Here is a 15071-nt window from a genome sequence, read left to right on the forward strand (position 1 = left end):
TATTGAAAGAGTGTTGCATTGAACCTGTCTCTCTGGATGAATTGTGGTCCTGTGTAAAAGCACTGGAAACCTCTAGTGTCTAAATTTGAAGCAGAGAATTTAGAATTGAGGTGAATTTCCCCAATTCAAGCCAATGTTGCTCCTAGGAACGTAGTCCATTCAATATATTTACCAAATGATCCATCACTTCACCTGACCATGGCGCTTTTGGTAAATCTTTTATACTACACGTAACACGACAAGATCAAAGTAATTGGCAGTCCCAACAGACTTAATTATGCAAAAGGTCAAATAAATAACATGCCACCTAAACATCGCATGATTCAGAATATAATCATAGTAGAAAAAATAGTCACATGCAGGCTTCACTCGAATGAACTATTCAATGAGTCCCTAAATTGAAACAACTAAGGAACTTGGTTCATTGTCTTGTGCATAGACAAACTATCTTGTGCATTTGTCAACAAGAAAAAAGTCACTGTTCATCTTTTCATGAATTATAAAATGATAAAGTGGGTCTGTTGCCCACAAATGACCCAAAATACGTCTCCCTGTGGCAATAATGTCACTTATACTGCGCTGTGACAGTACCGCATCATGCATAAGCTGCAGGGTGCGTGCCATAGTACCGCATCATGCATAAGCTGCAGGGTGCGTGCCATAAAGCCCAAACTCGGTCGGCCATTTATTATTGGTCATAGGTTTCACCTGGCGCATTATCTCTCAATACCACCTGTATTTTGTCTTTTAGACAGAACTGGGCACTTGACCCTTTTTTGCCGGTCCGGCCACGACCCTCCACCCTTGACCTGGGTACCAGCCGCGAACCCCCACCCTTATTCAGAAAAATGATCACCTCCCGCCCCGTTCCCTTTAGTGCTGCGCGCAGCTTAATATACTCCCGGACACGAACTGTTTTGAAACAGTTGAGTTCCAAGTCAGGGGGCGTCGCTTCAAAAAGACAGCAACAACAATGGATATCGTGCCTGCTACAACCATAAAGGGGCCGAGATGATGAGACTATGCATTTAATTTTATTTAAACTAAACTAGTTTGCTTTGCAGCAGCAACGAGCTGCGTGCTACATCCTCTCTCTCCTCCTCTCTGTGTGGGAAACTGTGTGTCATCGCAACATGTGACATAATGGACCGATCAAAGCAGCAACAATTCCTGATGGGTGCGTGGCATGTGTTGCAGACCTGTCGCCAACAGCACAAAGCGTCAGTCACGTGAATCAATGCAGCAGTTGTCGCTCGCGCCAACGCGCGAGTAGAAGAAGCCTAAAAAGAAGCCTTTCACTGAGTGGGCTGAGATGAAATTTGGCCGCCTCGTGACCACGTCAAACGCATGATTAGTGGGCCTGACTAAAATCCACTTCCGGCCATGCTTAGTCAAGACATTTTTTAAAATTTGTCTGCCCCCAACTCTGCTTTTAGAATACAGATGCCTCGTTTCGGACATTGTCATTACGCGAGCGAAAAACTCCCTTGTTAGACTCAACATCGACACAGGACTGACATCCGAGCTCCATCTAACACTTGTAAAACTTAAACAGGATAATAGGCCTTCTTTTAGGAAACTTTCGATGCAACAATACACTCTCTGGTGGAGCTCAGGCAGACGTATGTCTGTGAAGTATTTGCGTCTGGGTAGCACATAGTGAGGCTCGAAGTGGAGCAGACGGCGTAATCGGAGAGTGGTTCCTCATCAAGTCCGATCAATTTCATTATTTTCCTGGTTATTTGCGTTGCCTTTTGCCTGTCGCGGTGATATGGGTTTGAGTTGGTCAGCATGCACTGACCGTTAGCTGCCGTCATTGCTGCTGCTGTGTCCGTATTTTATTCAATGCAGTGAGCCTCGTAAACTCACCATGGTCTTCCAATTGCTTGTTCTTCAAATGTCGGATTAAGTTGGTTGTGTTGAAACTTTTGGCCATGTTCCCCCGCGAGGTACCTTTTCATGGCATATATTACAAGACGCAAACTCCACACAGCAGACATGTTATTAACCTGTTTGTTAGTGCCACGCGCCTCCGCAGTGTGCAGTGGGCGAGGGGAGGGGGGGACGCAACACTGCACACAGGCTGCGGGTGATCGGATTTTTTGATCAGCAATAAAAGGCTTTGATCAAATATTCCGATCACGTAATTTTTCACGAAAATCGGGCGATAATGATCGGTGCCGATCGACATCCCTAATTTAAATTAAAACCTGTTCAGACTACAACGCGACCTCCTCAGGAGCTCCGGCATACTGGGGGTTCCTGCCGAAATGGTGACGGCGAACGCGGCTGTAGTCGGTCCTGGAGTTTCTTGGCTACTGTTAGTATCAGCAATGTTATTTGCATAGATTTGTACTATTTTGTACCACAGAGTGCTGAGTTTTGAGATCTACACAGTAATAGGTCTCAAAATTAATTTTATTTAATTCAGCTTTGTCCTTCTGTTTTATTTGTTAAATAGGCAAGCATGTTTACATGAAAATGCAAATTTTGAATGAAAAGAAGCCGAGAGAAGAATGAAAATGATACTTTGACGCTTTTTAACAGGAAATATTTACCTTTTCACATTGAAATAACCCAATCAGAAATATTCCCATTAAGATTTTTACACTTTTACACTCACCATTACTGTTGGTATAATATTAAGCCAATACCATGATATGAATTTCAGGCCATATTGATAAGTCCCCAGTCTCTGTTTGAAACAGATAAGTGTCTAGAAAAAGTATTTATATATAATCTTAATTTATGTACAAAGAACATTTAAATTTAAAACATTAATTGCATATTTATACATGATAGCAAGTAGTACAGTAGGTCTTGCCTTACTTGAACCCTTTTAAAAACCTTGAGAAAGGACAGCCTCCCTCACAAAACCTTTTTAGTGTACTTGCATTATTGAAGTAATAGTTTTAATGTATTTGATGGTATGATGTCATGTTCTCTCATATTTCTAAATGTTGTAAGTTGTATGTTGTAAATGCGCTGAAGCTTAATTTGAAGAAAATCGCAAATCCGATCAAAATCGCGATATTTGTCAGAAAAATCTCAATACAATTTTTCCCTAAAATCGTTCAGCCCTATAATCCGCCCCTGGCCAATAGCTTTTTCTAACCACAAGGAATAGTGACTACCGCCGCTGATGGTACGGAGGGGTATTACATCTCACCATTAATTTAAAGGTCAGCATCGCTGTCTGTCATTGCGGTGTATTTTTCCAAAGCGACGCCACAGGTGGTAAGCGTTGGTTCTAGTTGGCCAACGTCTGATTGGTCGATAACACCAGAAGCCAAGATTTAAGATACATTTAACCGTGTGGGGTAGACCATAAATCCAAGAAAAGAAAAGTTTCTGAAGAAAGCAGAATGCTTAACCCATTAAAGATACACTGATTGGACTGAACATCAACACTTATATAATATATCTGTAAGAAAAAATTGTCAGGACTAAAATTCACCCCGCTAAAAGAATCTGTAGTGATTTATGGGATTTTTTGGCCGCAAATTGGCAAGCCCACTTTTGGGGCGTGTTTTTTTTTTTTTTTGTTCTCCATCTCAGGCTGTCAACGTCATGGCAGGGAGGCTTGATCCGTGTTGTTCCTTATTTTGGTTTGTCACGTTCTGTTGTCACCGCACGTTTTAATTGGAGTCAATGTAGCTCACGCAGGCGGTTGCGTGCGGGGCGAATGATGCGTTTGGAGCGGTGGGACGCGGAACGAAGCACCGGAAACCGCCAAATGGAGCGAATGGGCGGATTGTTGTTGCTGCAAATCTGCTTGAGTCTGGCTATCAGCATCTACTGTCTGGACTACGCATCCCCGGCTAATTCCATTCAGTGCAAGTCATCAGAGTAAGGTAATTACAAAACATTTTTTGTTGTATTGTGCTATATAGGTTGAGGCATTCATGCAAGGTCCACCAGCATATACGGTACATATAAAAATAATTCTCAATATATTTATAAATAATGTGTTATACATTTTTAGTAGGTGGTAGATCATTTTAACTCGGTCATGTCATAAGTAGCTCTCAGGCAGAAAAAGTGTAGGCACCACTGATCTAGGCCTTAAAACCTAAGGTCATTTTTTGAATCACCCTCGAAAACCTGAAATTTTCCCAGAAATTCAACACGAAGAAAATAATCAATATCTCAGCCAAGGGCTGGGCTGATAATTCGATATCGATATGTATCGCGATTGACACGTGATCGATACCAATAGAAAATGCCTTCGATAAAACGTTCAATAGAAAAAAGAAAAACAAAACTGATCGCAGAATGGTACGTGATGTAGGCAGTCCACTTCCGCCTCCAAACATGAAGAAGAAGCCTTTAACTTACCTTTTATACCTTTTAAGAAATTACAGTTTTTGTATTACTACCCCAAGCTTCCATAAGTGGGTCAAAAATGACCCGCATGCATTTTCTATGGAATCCAATGGGAACCATTGATTTTTATCAACTTTGGCTGTCAGAAATAAATTAACTGTGAACCACACAGACTATATCAAAGGTTTCACCCTTCAGGAAGATCGTTTCACACAGCAAGAGCTGACGTGAAAGTATTATCTTCATATAATATTGTGTGTGTCTTTCATGATTGTTGTTATTATTATTTATCCAAATTACCCTACTTTATAACTAGCTAACACTAACTAGCTAACTAAGATCACTAACATTAGTATATACATTGTGTTAACAATGTGTGTGCGTGTCATTCATGATTGTTGTGTGAAAGAGTATGTTATTATTGTTTATCAACATATTAGCCTACTACATAACCAGTGTATATGTAAAAACGTTTTCTGGCCGTGCTGAAAAAGCAGGTGGTGCTGATGTATCAACTACAACTAATCAACTAACTAGAGTTAGCCAACATTACTATATGCAGTGTGTGTTTGTATTTATTAATACAGCTACATATTGATCTATTGGACACATTACTTTCATGTTTCCTCATCCAATGTGTCATGGCTGCTAGATACAGAGCTGAAATTGTCCTACAGATGCTAGATGTTGAAGGCCAGTCTTGAGTCTGAAATTTCTGATCATGAGGACCCAGACTATTGTCCAGGCGGAAGTGGAAATACAACTGAACAGAATCAATCTGATTCAGCAAATTTCTCTTATGTGTCGTCTGAAGAAGAAAGTGTCCAAATCATGTCCAACAGAATGAGTCGGAAGGGCTTTTACTGGAGCGAGTTACCTCCCGACCAGTGCAGAACACAGAGTCACAACACCCTCAGAAGTCAGTCAGGGCCTGCACAAGGGCTTAGCACTACTGCCTCACCAGAAGATGCAAGGGAGTTCTTTATCACTGATGATATAATACAAGAGGTGACGAAGTGCACAAACTTGGAAGGATGTAGAGTAGCAACAGCTAGAGGAAAAGAATGGACCTTGGAAAAAAGATGAATTTATGACCTTCATTGGATTGACCCTGCTTGCAGGAAGTGAGAAGAACTGGGATGTATCAGTCCGTGAGCTATTTGGGAGTTCTCTACATATTCCCATGTATAAGGCCCCCATGGCTATTGGAAGATTTGCAGACATTCACCATACCTTGCGCTTGGATGATCAGAGGACCAGAGCCTTCTGACTGGTAACAGACCATATGGCAGCCTTCCACAATGTATGGGACCTTTTCCTGGTCAACTGCAAAAAGCGATACATCCCCAGTGATTGTGTCACTGTGGATGACCAGCGTGTGCCATTCAGGGGTAGGTGCAAGTTTCTACGGTACATGCCAAGCAAGCCTGCCAAGTACGGCCTAAAGATCCTCTGGGTTTGTGATGCAATAGACGGTATAGTTTACACGGGGAGAGAACCAGGGGAAGAAGTTCAGAAGAATCGAGGGCAAAACATCAGTTGTGAAGTAGATTTCGAAACGCAGGTTGCAACACCAAAAATGTTTAAAAGGGAAAAAATGAAGATATTTCAAACATGAAATCATTGTTGTGTGGTCCTAAATATAATACTAAATACTATACAAGTGGTTATTCTTAACCAAAATGAAAAAAATGGCATAAAAACACATTGATTCTAATATGGGTCATTTTTGACCCACTTATGGAAGAGTGTAGAGTCCAGTCACTTGTGCATCTAAGGGTTAAACCAAAGAAGCAGTAGCTTTTAAACCAACGAGGAAGAAGCATTTAAACCAACATGAAGAAGCTGTTAACTCAACGGAGCATGCTCCGGGCCCGGCGTCCATGCGCTAGGCTCGCGGGCCCGGCGTCCATGGGCTACGCTCGCGGGCCCGGCGTCCGTGCGCTATGCTCGCGTCCAGCGAGTGAGCGCCGTAACTTTGCTCAAATAAATGACCACTCGACTCAGTACAACTCTTACAATTAAATTATATTATGCATGATAACCCTATTAAAAACCCGCAGATGGAGCCATGGTGTACAAGTAGAGGAGTTCTTGTCTTTGACATGCTAGCAGTAGTTAGCCTTATCCGACACCGGCATCGCACTCAAGGTAATATCAAGCAAGTAAAATATGAATGGACTATGGCAATACTGAGTCCGTTAAAAAGATAAAGTAGTCCTAAGACGGTAGATAAACGATGATGCACTGCAAAAGAGTATTCGTCCACTTACATTGAATGAACATTGAATGAAGTCTAATATATGTGTCAACAACTGCTTTGGGGTAGACCTAATGCAAATACGCATTTACAATGCACTGATGGAGGACAAACTGCACATTAAACTACATAACGATGTACAAAAAACAGTTGACTGTTATTTAAAAGTAAGGTTTAAAACAAAATCAATAATTATCAATATTGACTGATATGAAATACTTAGATTGCGACAGTTTTTCATTTCTCATCAACATTTCTTAGCCCTACTAAGCACATTATCTTTAAAATGGATGGTTTATTTAATCTTTATATCGACAGGTTTATTTCACTCTTTCATAGTTACATTGACCTCTTATTAAACGTTATTAAACGTAAAGTATTATGTTAAAATAAAATAACCTAAATGTATTTTTCTTTGGTCATTATTTTCAATAGTTTAAAAAAAGAAAAACAATTCAATATATATCGATATCTACCAATATGAAACACTTATATCGTGATACACTTTTCAGTCATATCGCCCAGCCCTACCTCAGCCCATATAGCAGATAGATACATAATTCCAAAAGAAATTGAATATTTAGACAAGTGGCTTTCAAATTAGCCCGAGTTTATTACTCGTTACTGTTACAATCAAAGATGTAAAAATAACTTCTTTTTTTTAACAGTGCAAGAGAAGCAACATTTTTAATTAAAAAAAAAATCCAGTGGTAAATACCATCCTCTATTCTATCACAAAGACATCAATATCGTCATTGTCTACAAACACATCTTAACTATATATCACGTTCGACTGGTTCAAAGTCCACAAGCACTTCGTCTTTTTCACTTCGACGGCGTCCACCATAATTGGCAGACATTACAGAGATCGTCCCAGGAGTCACGACACCGTCACATGCATTTTATTGGCTAGAAGACCGAGAATTGGATTTAAAAAAAGAAAATGACGTATACACTCTCCCGACTTTAAAGGTAGAAACACGCAACAGCTCTCACGGTAGTGGTAGAAACGTGGATATGCACTCCCGGCCTAAAGCGCCTGGTGAATCAGCTTCCTAAAACCTATGGGCAACTTTACAATCACCCTCTAAAACCTTAATTCAAATTGGACAGCTGACTGCACAATCCACATTTAATAAAATGATGACAAAACATGGCATTTTTGGTTTGCATTTTTGGGTGGCTGCAGGTGGATAATCCAAGTTTGTGCCTAATTTCATGAATAAGTGGATTATTTAAACATTTTTTTAAACATATTTACATTTTTTTCATTTGACGTATTATCTTCACTTTGGATATCAAAAAGGTTTTGTGGTTCCCAGTGTTTTTTTTTTCCTGTGTCAATACAGTTCTGAGTATTAAAGGCTATCGACCCCTGTCATAGCCCGTTTAACTATTAGTAAATTATTTGTGGCAATTTTAGGCATGCAGACTTGTGCCATCACTCTCTTTTATCTGGCGCACCTACACCACAGTGTATTGACGGATATGTGCACCGCAGGTAGGGGTAACGGTACGCTAAATCACGTTTCGGTTCGGTTTTTGGGAAACTTCGGTTCGGTATATTTTCGGAACAAAAAAAGTTTTTTTTTGACAAGTAAACTACTTTTTTTTCGAAAAAATAAAAGCGAACCATTCGGGTGATATTCCAAGAAATTACATCAGAATTAAAAAATACACTAACAATAAGGATCTCTTCATTTTGTAAATTATTAAAGACACTGAAATCTTTAAACACTCAGAAGCAACAGCCTATGACTATAACACATTAAGTGTCTATGATACTATGACAAGTATTCAAGTTAAAGACAGGTTGTCATAACAGTACAAATATACACTTTTTGTGATGACAAAAATACAATAACAGTTACAGTTATTGTTAACTATATTAAAACTATTTTTATAATGAAAAACATACGGTAACTTTAAAAAGTCTTTCTGAAATTGTATTCATTTTTTAGGCATTGAAATCTTTGAATGTTCAACAGCATATTGTAACGAATTGGGTTATCTGTCTTGTGGTCGGATTTGTGTGTTGCTGAGTTGTGATGTTTCAGATGTTCATGAATGCATCGTACGGCAAGCGAGTGGTGCAGCGGAGAAAGAAGAGCGCGAGCAGTTGTACTTGGATTAACAGTTGTACTTGGATTAATAAAAATGACGGTGTCTTCCTGGAAGTCGCTACAATATGATAAATCTCACTATTTAAGTTTGATGTTTTTGCTCCCTCGTCTAAGAAACATTCACAGTCGGATTATGCCGTGCATGTTAGACGTGCTACCTGCCGCCCATTGCATGTAGCAATGTCGGCACACAACTTTTGGACTTAACCCGAATGTTCCCAAACAGGAGACCGCAGTGTACGGGGGGACCTTCGAGCTCTAGCTCTTCTGGCTCTCACTTTTGTGTCACTCTCCTCTCCCACATGCAACATTCAATAGCGTCCGTGCGTAAACGCGCGCTAATAAGTGGACCGAACCGAACGCAAATGGACCAAACCGAACATGCCATACCGAAACGTATTAATACACCCAAGTGTACCGTTACACCCCTACCCGCAGGGCATAACTCCTGTTAGTAAAAGTGAAAGTATACTTACCGTTTGTGACGGAGCAATTTTGACATACTAGTAAAGGACCAGCCACACCCCTCTGAGTCACAAACAAATGGCCTCTCACCTGGAAAGGGGGGGAAATAGATGTTCATAAAATGAAGCCATCTCTCCAGTTCAACGCGGTATTTTCTTGGTCAGATTCTGACGAATCTGAGTCAGTCTCGTCATTTGTCAGAGGTGGGCATTCCCTCAATACTGACAGCAGGTCCATCAATCATCGATGAAGGACACCCACTTTGCTGACTCTGTGTCAGATGAGGCCAATGTGCAGCACATAATAAATAATTGCCCATCGCATGCGAAGGCAGAAGGCTGTCTGTGGTGCGGGTCAGGTTACATCCTTTCCGTTTGAATAAATGAATAAATATCCATGTCTGGATGCCGTGTTCACAGCAAGAAAAAGTAAGACAAGACTGATTTATACCTGTAGGCAAGTGATCTGGCGTATCACTTAAAGCTGAAGTCAACCCACAAAAATTCTTTTAAGAAAATTATCCATGTAGGCCCACTGGTCAAAACATGGTAATCTGATTAATATTGTGTCTGTGGAATATGAGTTAAGCAGTAAAATCCACTTGTTTTTAGACATCTCAGAGGGCGGCCATTTTGTCACTTCTATCCACTTTAAATGACATCAAAATTGCTCAGGGCTCAGATAACGACCAATCAGCTGAGCTTCAGAAAACAGGTGAGCTGTGATTGGTCGTTACCTGAACACTGAGCAACTGTGATGTCATTTTCAGTTGACAGAAGTGACAAAATGGCCGCCCCCTGAGATGGCTAGCTTTTGCTGCTTGACTCATATTCCAACTAGTGAGTGCAATGGATGGCCCAGTCAACGCCTTGAATTGCAAGGGCAATTGTGTATACTGTATGTAATGAGATGATGAGGTGACTATACATGAATATGGTTTTAACAGTTGTAAAAAGTCCTCTGAGGGAAACCATAATTAAGATGTGTCTCACAACAAAAATTGGATTTGACACGCCTATAGCTCAAACTTAAGTCCATCATGGGTCAGCCTAATTGTAACTCTTTATCAAGCATCAACTTACCGGTGTGACTTCGCAAATGGATCTTGAGGCGACAGGCCTTGTCATACATCTTGGCACAGCCTGGGTAGGTGCAGGTGAAATGGCCCGTTTCCCTGAAGTGAGTGCGGTTGTGTGAGTAGAGAGCACTGAAGGTGATGAAAGTTTTCTCACACCCTAAACAGAGAAAGAAAAGTATAAATGTCCTGCATGATACGAGTCCAATCACAAATGACACTAATGATACATTAATAAAGCTATGATTAACACAGAGCACACTTTTCCAAACTTCGTTAATATTTGGGGTCACCAACAGATAGTGGTCTCTTTTTGCGATCCCCTCTAATTATTTATGTTTTTGGAGACCTCCAAAAACATTTTTAGAATAAGAAACTTTGAACACTGTGCTGTTCCACTAAAGGCTAAAGGTGGTGAAACATGAAATGCATTTGTCATGCGTCACGTATCGTCACAGCGAAATTCAACTTAACATCAGACGGTGGACCAAGGGTGGAGAATATATCCTCTTTACCCTGTCCATTACAGGACAAGCAACACTCAACAAGATAAAAACGAGTCTGTGACTCCAAATAATTGTTCATTTTCACAACTGTAATGTAAATCGAACCGTGCAAGAGAAAAATTTAGGTCTTGACCTTTAACCTTAACCACCACATTCACTGACATTAAAAAGATTATTCGGCCAGGATGGTCCATTTTTCACAAACAAGCTCAATTTATGTTTCTTTTTTGTTTTCCAATCAGGAAAATTATATTAGCTTGCATTTTCAATTATATACATTTTTGGGGGACAAATCAATAAAAAAACTAATGACTTTAAAACAGCCCACTGGAAATGAGAAATACAATATGGCCACGTGCTTTAAATGACCGCACTCGGCTGAAGGGTTGGTCAGCCTTGTCGCTGGAAGTCAGGTGCTCTGAATACTTCCAAGTCCAACTTTGAAATTTCAACAGGCTGAACTCTGATGCTTTTCTTGCAGCTATTTATCCAAAATTGACACATACAGCCCATTTTGAGGAGATATGGGACATGGAGAAATGACATGCAACATAAAATTGAAGACCCAGATATCAAAATGATATTTTTGAAGATTTTTAAAGACTTTTTAAAGGTATTAATTAATCATTCCTAAATTCAATGCTTTTAAGACTTTTTAAAGCGGAAATCAACCCAAACACATTTTTTTCAAGAATATATTCCCAGCAGGCCCACTAGTTGAAACATGTTATTCTTATTAATATTGCGTTTGTGGAATATGAGTTAACCAGCAAAATCCACTCCTTTTAGCCATCTCAGGGGGCGGACATTTTATCATTTCTGTCGACTTTAAATGACACCACAACTGCTCGGTGCTCAGGTAATGACCAATCATGGCTCAGCTTCAGAAAACAGGTCAGCCGTGATTGGTCGTTACCTGAGCCCTGAGCAGTTGTGATGTCATTTTCAGTCGACAGAAGTGACAAAATGGCCACCCCCAGAGATGGCTAAAGACGGGTAGATTAACTCTTATTCCACAATCACAACATTTTTCGAAACGCCTTGTTTCAACTAGTGGGCTTGCATAGAACATATTCTTGAAAAAAAATAAGTTTGGGTTGACTTCCCCTTTCAGACCCTGCGGGAACCCTGTTCTTGACTACCTGGACAGCAAGTGTCAGAGACACAGAGCCTCATGTCTGGCTTGGTAATAACCTGATCTTTCTGCTAACCCTTGCTAACGGCTTGAGAAAGTAAATAAAATAAGTAAAATAAGTGTATGTTATTTGTCTGAAAAACGTGCATCATGTCTTAGTAAGTCAAAGTTGTTGGCCACTTGGGGTCCTAGATTGGATACCTATGGGATTTTTTTTTTGCAATGAAACCGCAAGTCTGAAATAATACTGACAAAAACATACTGTGTACGGTTAGGTGCAGCTTTTCATAATTACAAATGTGTTACCTGGGAATTCACACTTGTGGGGCCTCTGTGGCTCGAAGTGGACTCTCTGGTGATTGCCAAGTCGCGTTGCACTGCGAAACCTCTCATTGCAGATCTCACAGATGAAGGCATCATCCTGCTCGTGGACTTTGGTATGAGCCTTAAGGTTGTAGACAGTGGTGAAACACCGGCCACAGCCTTCAAAATGACAGGTATGCGGCCGTTGCTTGTTATGGGACTGAAGATGCCGCTTGAGTTTGTAGGATGTGGCAAAAGCCCAGCCACAGCCTTCCACTGTGCATTGGTAGGGGCGTGGGTCTTCAGCATGGTTCAGTAGGTGAACTTTCAGCTTTTGCCGTGTGTCAAATGTACAGGAGCATCCCACTTCCGGGCAGGCAAAAGAAACAGTTATCACCTTGTTGGGCCGGAAAAGGCGTCCACATTTTGAATCTTTGTTTGTTACTGTAGGTTTGGGTGACGAGGTAACCAAATCAGCTTCTGTTATTTCATGCAAACCACCTGCCTCCTGCTTGATAATAGGGCAGGAATGAAGCGAGGTACTCAGGGTGGGCAAAGCTATGTTGTCAAGTAGAGACATTTCAGAGTCACATATGGACAACCCTGGCCTGGCCTCTTCGGGGTGGCTGGTCACTGCCAATGTGCTGATCTTCCCGATTGCTTTAGTGCCACTATCATAGTTGAGAAGAACAATATCTTCATGACCTTTGACTCCTAAATGCTCCTTTAAGCTGACCAAATCATCCTCTTTGTGAACATAGCCGTCAGACGGGGCAGCTAGAGTCAATGTTCCATTCTCTATGGTCACTATTATAGTCTGATTGTTTATCATAATGGTTCCAGAAAAGGTTTCATTTGCATCCGGACCTGAGGAAAGACTGCCAGAGTTTGTACTGCCATCAAGTACAGCAGAGTCCAAAATTAAGTCAGAAGCCTCCATAGTTTCCGCTCTGTCCAAATTTGAAATTAAACCATCGTTACGAGCCAGAAACGAAAGCTCTCGCAACGCCTTCCCTTCACTGTTTTCGGTACATATCTGGCCACATATCTTCTCGCCATATTTGTTCGTCAAAACAACGTCTTCGACGGTATGGTAACAGTCTGTTTGTTTTGTACCGACCTTGGTTGAGGAGCCGTTCGCAAAATTATCCACAGCATCTTTTTTTTTCGAATCCAGTGATTCCGAGCGATCCGGGTGTTCATTGGAACAGCAAAGAAGGGCATTACTAGTGTTCTCCAATTCCATAGGCTCACAAGAAGTAGCTTTCGAGCATTCAGGTCCTCGTCTTTTCATTTTGTCCCACATTTTAGACGAGGAGCCCAATCGATGTTTGTTTTCATCGCAATTCCTATCATCCTGAAATACATTGAAAACTAAGTACAACTCTTTCGCGTTATTTTGACTCTCCTTTGATGTGGTGATTCGATCCACCCCGGTGAGGTTGTGGCTGGTCAGTGACGGCTGCTTGGAGGCTCCGTTCCCACGCTGATGCCGTAAAGGTGGCACTGATAACGTTAGACGCTGCTCAAGCGTCGGTTCCTCTTCCCCTTCGGGTGGCAGCAGCGCCATTTGCAATGTCGAATCCACGTTCTTTGTTCCAGCTCTCCGACCAGAAAGGACAAAGTTCGACGTACAGCCGTGGTTCTCGCTGCCTTCCTCTGCTGAGTTCACGTCACGAAGTTCCCCATTCTGTACGTTATCTGGCATATTGTTATTGTCAGTGAGTTGCAGCTTGTTGACTGAGGGAAAATCCACCCCTCTACCATTTTCCGCCAGTAGGCGAAGCGGAGATGTCCTTGGTCTGCTGTTGTCGTTTCCAAATTCAGACGATTCCAGTTGTTGATCCGCTTCGTTTTTGGAGGAAGGAAACTGAAATATAGACCCACTAACTGGCCCCAAGGCAGACGACGTGCCTGAGTGTGGGACGCCATGTTGCGAGTGAATGTTTTGGGCATCAGAAAGCCCCTGGATTTCCATCTTGGTATCCCTGTAGCACTGACAGGTTAGACCCGCCCTAGTAAAATGGAGCCAGTTCTAGTGACGTGTGTACAGTATACTACATAGGTAAAGGCCTGGTGGTGTCTGTTGGGTCCGTGTCTCTTTTGGTCATTGGATATTACGTGTCGGCGCAGTTATTAAAAATAGAAAACGACTCGTTATTTGAATTTTGTTTTAAAAAAAGAAACACAGAAATTGAAATACAGCTTGATTTTCTCGTTTGTTGTAAGAAAAGAGTAAGTCATAGTCTAAATACAGTTTGATTTTCAAATTTTATCTCTAAAAGATAAATTTCATATAGCACGAGACACTAATCAAAAAACGGCTGTTTTGGATTCCCGGAAGTTGTCACTCACACATTTCTCTTAATGACCAGGAGATGGCGACAACGTGTGGCGTCTGAGACGCTTTAGTGTTCGTGAGTTGAATGTCTATTATTTTCTGTCCTTTTATCTTATATTTTGTTTATGTAATACTTATATGTAAATATACGTAATACTTGTATGTATGCACTTGTTTTTGTTTTGTTTTGAGTGTATATATATATATATATATATATATATATATATATATATATATATATATATATATATATCTCTCTCCATCCATCCATTATCTGTACCGCTTCTCCTCACAAGGGTCGCGGGGCGTGCTGGAGCCTATCCCAGCTGTCTTTGGGCAGTCGGCGGGGGACACCCTGAACTGGTTGCCAGCCAATCGCAGGGCACACAGAGACAAACATCCACAATCACACCTAGGGGCAATTTAGAGTATCCAATCAACTTACCATGCATGTTTTTTGGAATGTGGGAGGAAACCGGAGTGCCCGGAGAAAACCCACGCAGGCACGGGGAGAACATGCAAACTCCACACAGGGAG

The 15071-nt window shown here is 41.2% G+C and overlaps 1 protein-coding gene and 1 pseudogene across 6 annotated transcripts in view; one reads left to right on the plus strand and one right to left on the minus strand.

Moving 5' to 3' along the window:
• The window catches only part of LOC147141614 (zinc finger protein ZXDC), a 38922-nt gene extending 24425 nt beyond the window's left edge, over positions 1–14497 (minus strand). For 5 of the 6 annotated variants that reach the window (XR_015088047.1, XR_015088048.1, XM_086039843.1 and 2 more), the window contains exons 1-3: positions 12197–14497; positions 10257–10409; positions 9186–9264 (exon numbers count right to left, since the gene is read on the minus strand). Coding sequence is in view for 4 of the 6 variants with exons in the window: in XM_086039843.1 (XP_085895969.1) it covers positions 9186–9264; positions 10257–10409; positions 12197–14171 (2207 nt within the window). In the remaining 2 variants the exon portion in view is untranslated. The remainder of the gene's footprint in view (positions 1–9185; positions 9265–10256; positions 10410–12196) is intronic. The other variant, XM_086039841.1, reaches the window with a different exon arrangement.
• On the plus strand, positions 4968–5596 carry LOC147141615 (uncharacterized; annotated as a pseudogene).
• Positions 14498–15071: the final 574 nt, after the last annotated feature.

Source organism: Filicampus tigris, chromosome 9 (genome assembly GCF_054856515.1).
Source record: "Filicampus tigris isolate MCC_2025a chromosome 9, RoL_Ftig_1.0, whole genome shotgun sequence".
Classification (NCBI taxonomy): Eukaryota; Metazoa; Chordata; class Actinopteri; order Syngnathiformes; family Syngnathidae; genus Filicampus; species Filicampus tigris.